This window comes from Crotalus tigris, unplaced genomic scaffold (genome assembly GCF_016545835.1).
Source record: "Crotalus tigris isolate CLP2741 ecotype Arizona unplaced genomic scaffold, ASM1654583v1 scf7180000018335.1346539, whole genome shotgun sequence".
Lineage (NCBI taxonomy): Eukaryota > Metazoa > Chordata > Lepidosauria > Squamata > Viperidae > Crotalus > Crotalus tigris.
Window position 1 is genome coordinate 894,298 of NW_024096950.1, and position 8,203 is coordinate 902,500.

The window sequence follows — 8,203 nt, forward strand, 5'->3', positions numbered from 1 at the left end:
TAATAATAGCCACCCAGAACCGTCCTTATGAAAACCAGCCTGCTGATCCTATGAGTTATCTAGCTTTCATTCAAACAAAGATCTACATTCGTGTTTGTGGGTGTGGGTGGGTGGGTGGATGCTGGTAGCAAACCACTTTTGTCCAGACCATGGAAAGGAAATGAACATTAAATAAAGAGCCACCCCTGGTTACAAACATGTTCCTGTTTACTTCTCTCCAGCAGCTGGCATGATCTCAGCACTGTTCTTATTTAAAGTTCAACTCAAATGCACACAAAGTAAAATATAGCAGCTGGATTCAGACAAGACATTAAGCCTTAAAGTCCAATTCATAAAGCTCTGTTTCTAGTTCACTTCATAGCTTTGTCCTCACCAAGCATTCTGGTAGCTTCAGGCAAGGATCTGAGTTGCAGAAAACGTCAAGATATTTCCTGAAATACCTCGAACTACAAAACACCAGCTGAGTGAGCGTGCCAAGTGAGGCCAAGTATTTGGTTGGGCTATCAATTCAAGCATCTCTCCATCAGAAGCTCTCTTCTATCCCTAGATCCCACTCATTAAATTGAACAATCTTTCAGCCAGGATCACCTGCATAGTTCTCCAAAGAGGTCTAATATGGGAATTCATTCATTCATTCATTCTACTTCTACAGCTGCCCATTGCAACTAATGCATTATCTAAGCCAGAGGTCTTCAAACTTGGCAACTTTTAAGACTTGTGGACTTGCAACTCCCAGAATTCCTGGCTGGCTAAGGATTTCTGGGAGTTGAAGTCCACAACTCTCAAAGTTGCCAAGTTTGAAAACCCCTGCTCTATCTAATCCATCTTCTTGACCCAAATTCAGACCTGCAGGTCAAATCATTTCCCTAATTTGAAATCTCCAATTGATAATCCAAGCTTGTGGATGGGAACAATCCAGTTTTAAAAGCAACCGGACATCCTTGCTTTAGATGGGGTCTTTTGAATTTTTCGACCCAGACCTCATTTTACAACAAATAAAATAGAATAGAATATCTTTATTGTCAATGTGTAACTCACAACAAAATTAAGTAAAAATCCACTGAGGAGGCTGTTCCCTATTGCTGCATGTTTATGCTAAGGAAAACTTTCCTGGCTGGATTTCTCATTGGCAGAAATAAATCTCTTTGGCCACGAATCTAGATTAAATAGATAGTGCAATCTCTGCTGTTGGCTGGGGCTAATCTGTTAAAAAGCCTTGCTTTTCTTTTGGAAGATTCTAATCCTCATGTCTAAATATCTTTAGCCCTCTGAGACCGGAATGGGACAACTCACTGCAGCTAACTTGCCGCAAAACAGCTTGATACAGGACAATTCAACAATTTAATTTAATTATCTAAACATGATTCAAAAAAATACTTTAACTTTTGTCATTCCCATTTCACTCTGTCCCTCCTTTTGCAGCCTTTCTTTAATGATTCTATTCCACCATGTTTTTTGAAATTAGTGTCCAGCAGCGGGCTGGACTAGAAGACCTCCAAGGTCCCTTCCAGCTCTATTCTATTCTATTCTATTCTATTCTATTCTATTCTATTCTATTCTATTCTATTCTATTCTATTCTATTCTATTCTATTCTATTCTATTCTAATCCCTATTCTAATGTTTATTCCATTTCTATTCTATTCTATTCTATTCTATTCTATTCTATTCTATTCTATTCTATTCTATTCTATTCTATTCCCATTCCTATTCCCATTCCATTCTATTTCTATTCTAGTCCTGCTGCAAGTTGGCTATGGAGAGTTATCCTAGATCCCTCTGAGACTGCTTAAAATACACACAGAATTTGGGAACATAGCACACTGCAATCAAGAATGGTCTGTTGAGAACCACTTCCTATTCTTCAGAATAAATTCTCCCAGATTCTCCCCACATCGTGACCTATCACGTTTCTTCTCTTCCCGTCAGCCTAAATTATAAATAAAATAAGATTTATAAAACCTTTGGTAGAACTCAAATCCTGCAGCTGGGAACAACGGAGAGATGCTTCGACACCCATGTACGTTTAAGCTTTTGACACATTGAGCTCAATTTGTTTTATTCCTGACCGGTAGTTTAAAAATACAGCATAAAAGAAACCCCAAACCAAACAGGATGACGGGATTCGGGATACACAATCGTAGTTTAAGGATGCCGTCTGAGAAAGACGAAGTTTCCTGGCCTGCTTTAATCCTTAATCAAAGCTGGATCAGCAGAATTCAACAGGCACATGTTTTCATGGAGAGAAGTAGAAGCACCTTTTCCTGTACATAAACAAGTTGCTGTTAAAAGAAAAAACTGCCGAGTCTAGAAAAGTCTAGAAAAAGGTCATTCTCACTCCAGAAGCCATCCAGCCTCGGGACGAATGTCCTTGAACATAATTTAAAGAAATCATGATTTAAACCTGTGCTACAAAAATGTATGGAGACTTTAATTTGCGGCATCCAGGACAATCTACTTAAAAATATAGCTTATTTGAAATTGGCCAGTTTTACTTTTGAAGAAGACCACGTGACCGTATGACCTCCAAACCAGGAAGCAGACTAGCGACTGGTGAAGACACTCTTGGAAGGAGGGGGAAGTTTACGTCTGCAACTGCAATTTTATTTTTCTCTTTTGTAAAAAGAAGTGGCTCTATGTTCTAGACCAGCCTACCTCAATCTGGTACGCCTTCCAGAATGTTAAGAGGAAAGGGCCTAACACTCCAGCCCCAACAGTGTGTTGCAAAACAACTCTTCAGTAGGAGTCCACGGTGTGGAAAGACTGATCAATGCATGATGGAAAAAGCATGCAAAGTAGCAACCTGATCCTAGGTTGTTCTTTTGTGTCCAGGTGAGAGAGGACGTTAGCTGTATGTCTATGAGGTAATAATAATCCATCCATCTCTGTTTTCACCATGCTGCTACCTCTTCAAGGGCCTCCCCAGTTTTGCTTCTGTGGCTGGCTGTCCAAACAGCTGGTTGGCTTCATCTATCTAGGTTGAGTTCCACATTCTAGAACACTGAAGTCCTCCTCCAGATGTTCTGGAATCCTCGTCTCTATAGACTGTGGATGAATTCTCCTTGTTAATTTGGACTTTTCTTGATCATTCGGATCCTGTATACATGTCAACAGCGCTCGGATCGATTTAATGGGTGTTCAGTCCGTCATTTTTCTCTCTCGCAAAACGGACCTCCTAGAATTTGGATGGAACAGACTCTGCTGGTGAACTGAATGACCTCAGATCTGTGCCTTGCTGTTCTCACGCTGATGGGACCACTGCCTTTTTAAAAACTCTCAACACTTTAAAATATATATTTAAAGGTACAGCAACTGTAAAAAATAGAAGCAAAAATCTTTCACTTTTTTTTCCCCTCCCAAGTGTTCTTGAAAATAAGACAAAAACGGTTCTTTTTCCTTTCCTTCTTCTGCCCAAAAATTTCAAAAGCCACCCATATACAAGGTGGGATGAGCAGTTTTTAAATTTTGCGTCCCTTATTTTCACAGAACAAGTGGAGTTCTGAGAGTTCAGTCTGTGAGGGAATGTAACAAACAAGTTCCCTCCCTTTATGTTATGAGCGTTTTAGAAAGGCACATGTCAATGATAGGTGTGTGTGTGTGTTTGTGTGTGTGTTAAACCAAAGATTTGGGCTGCAAAACTCCCAAGGTTGCAGAAATTTAAAATAACCTTTGATGCCATCTAGGGGTTGTCTAAATTTATGGAGCCCAGATCATGTGCTGTATTTGTGCGTGTCCTTGTATTTGTTTGTGTGCAATATTAATTCATTTCTCTGCTTCGCAAGAGAATTGAGAACCATGCAGAGCATTTTAAAAAAAAGTAAAATAAAAGTATTAACCTGCCCCTGCATTATCTTCTTTTATAACCACGGAGCCCTGCTACTTTACTCCTGGCTTGTAGCCACACTAAATGGCAACCGCATATATTACCTGGAAACAGGACATTTCATTTCGACAGTCAAAAAAAAAAGCACTAACCGACACGGCACAGCAATTGTTTTGCTCGCAGGAGACAAAGATCTTGTTCACCCTACCCAACAAAGAATTGGTGAGGGTTGTTGGCCTTGCCAAGATCCTTCAGAGGAAAAAAAAAAAAACATGATTGGAAAAAGCTCTTTTGAGGTAATTTGAAAACAAGAGGGTGTTTGCAAATTCCCTGATCTCTTCTGCTCCCCCTCTCTTTTTTCCCTTTTTCTTTGTAGAGCTGAAGATCCAGTAATTCTGAAGACGGAAAAGGAATTAAAACATGGGTTACAATTGGAGAGTCTGGAGCAGACATTCCTTTCCAAACGGGGCGTTTTCCGATGCTGTCAAACTTCAAAGTTGTATTTGGGCGGGGGGGGGGGGGCGGGCTTTCAAAGCTGCCTGCTAATTGCAGCCTGCAGTTCTCTGAAGCATTTCTCGGCTGAGACTTGACAGACCGCCCACTCCAAGACTCCATTTATTTTAAAACATCTGCCTTCCTTCTTTGCCAGAGATCACCGCTTGTCCGACCACCGGGGTCATCTGCCTTTGAAGAACCGTATTTTGGCCACCGAGGCAAGGGTTTGTGTCACGTTTGCCTCAAAGTCTCCATCATGGACGCCGGTCTGCCGAAAGGCTCCCGCAGAAGGATTATTCTCCCAGTAGTGGTGCCAATTGCCTCTGTGGTCTGCCCCAAAGCCGTAGAGATCCAGCTACGGAGAAAGAGTGGATAGGAAAAGAAAAAAAAAGAAAAAAGAATTGGTTCTTAAATGGATTTCATTTTCCTTATGTTTAATATTTCTAGCAATCGTAGAACCTAGAATAACAGAATTGGAAGGGACCTTGGCGGCCATGTAGTCCACCCCAGCCCCTGCTAAGGCAGGAGACCCTATACCAGGGGTCTTCAAAGTTGGCCCTTTTATGACTTGTGGACTTCAACTCCCAGAATTCCTCAGCCAGGCATGCTGGCTGAGGAATTCTGGGAGTTGAAGTCCACAAGTCATAAAAGGGCCAACTTTGAAGGCCCCTGCCCTATACCATTTCAGACAAATGGTTATCCAGCCTCTTTTTGAAAATCTCCAGTGATGGAGCAGCCTCAACTTCTGAAGGCAAGCTATTTCATTGGTTGGCTGCTCTAACCACTAGGAGTTTTCTCCTTAATTCCAGGTTGCTTCTCTGCTTGGTTAGTTTCCATCCTTTATTTCTTGTCTCGCCTTTTGGTGCTTTGGAAAATAGTTTGACCTCCTCTTTTTTGCAGGAACCCTTCAAATATTGGAAGACTGCTATCATGTCTCCCCTAGTCCTTCTTTTCATTAGACTAGATTAGGGTGGGGAACCTTGGCTCTTTTATGACTTGTGGACTTCAACTCCCAAAATTCCTGAGCTGGCCATGCTGGCTCAGAGATTCTGGGAGTTGAAGTCCACAAGTCATAAAAGAGCCAAGGTTCCCCACCCCTGGACTAGACATACCCAACTCCTGCAACCTGCATTGACTTGATGACACAATCATTGTTCAAGTTGACCCTTGAACAACATTAAAAAAACACTTTTAAAAAAAGATTTTCCACACATCCTGATCCATTACTGTAATCCTTTAGCCTCCAGCCCCTAATCATTCTTGTTGCTCTTCTCTACACTCTTTCCAGAGTCTCAACATCTTTTTTTGTATTGTGGTAACCAGAACTAAATGCAGTATTCCAAGTCTGATCTTACTAAGGCTTTGTAGAGCGGTATTAGAAGTTCACGTGATCTTGATTCTATCTCTCTTATTAATACCTTCACAGGTATTGCTGAAGTAACCATGACAACCTCAAGACAATGTTAACCCCCCTCCTTTGCAACGGAAGATATTGTTTTCCAAAATTACGTAGGCTCCCTGGGAGAAGAAAACACGATTTAGTAGGATGTTAGCCACCTATAATCCTCAATTGTCGAAGTACAATTCTCACTGTTTAAAAAAGATGATGGTGCCGAGAGCTGAAATTCAGCAATGGCCTGATACGAATTTACGGAAAATAAGGAATAGTTTCATTAGGATTACAGTAATGGGAACAGGATGTGTGGAAAAACATTTTTTTAAAAAGTATTCTGGGTATTTAAGGGTTAACTTGAACAATGGTTGGGTCATCAAATCAATGCAAGTCACCATGCAAACCAGGATTTCTCACTTTTTATGAAAGTAGCCTAGCTTTACTATGTCACCTACCTCATCACAGAGGTGCAGGGCAAAGATAATTGATAGGAATCCGGTTGAGGGATACCTCCCATGATGTTGGAGCCAGTTGTCGTACACATATTTTATAAAACTAGGATGATAAACCATGATCTGCACAGAATGAAAGAATATACCCTATTACTTTAATTTCAGAGATAATTCAGCATGGAAAAAAAACCCCCAGCAAATTCTAGGAATGTACAAAATGTGATCTCTTCCCCAATTGGCAAGCTTGGTACATCCTCAGCAAACAACAGTTGAACACTGGAGAAATGCTTTTTTGCTTGTAGAACCTTGAATAAAATATGCGGTTGCAGGGAATTAAATGCAATGCTTTTTGAAACAAGCAGGGCCCAGATTTGAAAAACAGTATTTATTTAACATATCCTGTCATCAAGGGCTAGAAGTGGGTTGTACAGGATGTTGAAAAAGAGAAAGGAGATGAAAGGGAAAAAAAAATACACTGTAGTATACAAAGTCTTGCTTGGGTAGCTTTTCCTATCTCAGATTTTAGCATGTCAAGAAAGCAGAATTTCTAAGAAACCAATAATTTGCAAGCATAGAGAATCCCAGTCACAGTTTTGGCAGGTGATGCTACCAGTGGCCAAAATCCAAGCTGTCCATCAGAATAATCAACTAGGAATAATAATAATAATAATAATAATGATGATGATGATGATGATGATGTCGATAGGAAAGACAAACAAGTCTGGATAGTGGATGTGGCAGGGCCTGGAGACAGCAGAATAGAAGAGAAAGAAGTGGAGAAGATAACAAAATACAAAGACCTACAAATAGAAATAGAAAGACTGTGGCAAAAGCAAGCAAGGGTAGTACCAATAGTGATAGGCTCCTTGGGTGCAATCCAAAACAACTGGAGCACCACTTGAACACCACTGGCATTGACAAATTCGCTATTAGTCAATTGCAAAAGGCGGCCTTACTAGGAACTGCTTCCATCCTGCGACGATATCTGTAATACCATCAAACATCCACATCTGCCTATCCCAGGTCCTGGGTAAGGACTCGATAGGTAGACAAAATGCCAAATCCAGTCTGAACATCTGGCTGACTGTGCGATGATCGATAATAATAATAATAAAACAACACAATAATTTGCAAGCACAGAGCATCCTGTCATGATCTTGGCAAGTGATGCTACCGATGGCCCAAACCTAAACTATCAATCAGAATTATTAGCTAGGATTATTGTTTGGATTACTGCAGTGTGCCTCACCAGGGGCTGCCCTTGTAAGCTGTAAATTTGCAAGCTAAAAAGAGAGATGGCACCAGTTTAGATTCCTGCTCTTGAAGACCACTCAGAAGCTACACATGGAATGTGACAGGGCACGTGTTCGTGGACACAACTCTATAACCACAACACTTCTACTGTTTGAGTTACACTGGTTGCAAGTAGGCCATCTTATCTATAGCAGGGCTTTTCAACCTTTTCACCCACTGTACCACTTTTGGGATATGGCAACATCCGAGTACCACCAGCAAGGTGTCAAAAACTTGATGACCAAAAAAAAAAAAAAAAAGGAAAAAAGTGATAAAGTACAGGTAGTCCTCGACTTACAACAGTTCGCTTAGTGACTGTTTGAAGTTACAATGGCACTGAAAAAAGTGCCCCCCAAACCACAGCCGAGCAAGACACCTGCCTGCCCGCCCGACGGCGCTCTTCCTCCTGTCTGAGGTTTTCATTATTGAGGATGGCTATGGGGATGGCGGGGTGTTTGGTTTTTATTCCCCCCGTCTTCTGGGTGGTTGCAGCAGGTTTTGGTCACTTCACGTGACCCTGGGACACTGTCATAAATATGAATCAGTTGCCAAGCATCTGAATGTAAATCACAAGACCCTGGGGATGCTGCAACATTCCAGCTGATTGGTGCTTCTTCAGGGCTCAGCAGAAGCACCAGGATCAGCGCCGAGCTCCAGCTGGAGCCAGGCATTGATCCTGGCGCTTCCACTGAGCCCTGAGAGCCCCGAAGAAGCGCCAATCAGTTGGAAAGTGGCACTGATCCTAGTGC

The 8,203-nt window shown here is 41.5% G+C and overlaps 1 protein-coding gene across 4 annotated transcripts in view; it reads right to left on the reverse strand.

Moving 5' to 3' along the window:
* Positions 1-2,023: 2,023 nt before the first annotated feature.
* Positions 2,024-8,203, reverse strand: part of ST3GAL1 (ST3 beta-galactoside alpha-2,3-sialyltransferase 1) — a 128,591-nt gene continuing 122,411 nt past the window's right edge. For all 4 annotated transcript variants that reach the window (XM_039350466.1, XM_039350469.1, XM_039350467.1 and 1 more), the window contains 2 exons: positions 6,165-6,284; positions 2,024-4,671 (listed from right to left, as the gene is read on the reverse strand). In XM_039350466.1, the coding sequence (XP_039206400.1) occupies positions 4,498-4,671; positions 6,165-6,284 (294 nt within the window). In that variant the 3' untranslated portion in view covers positions 2,024-4,497. The remainder of the gene's footprint in view (positions 4,672-6,164; positions 6,285-8,203) is intronic.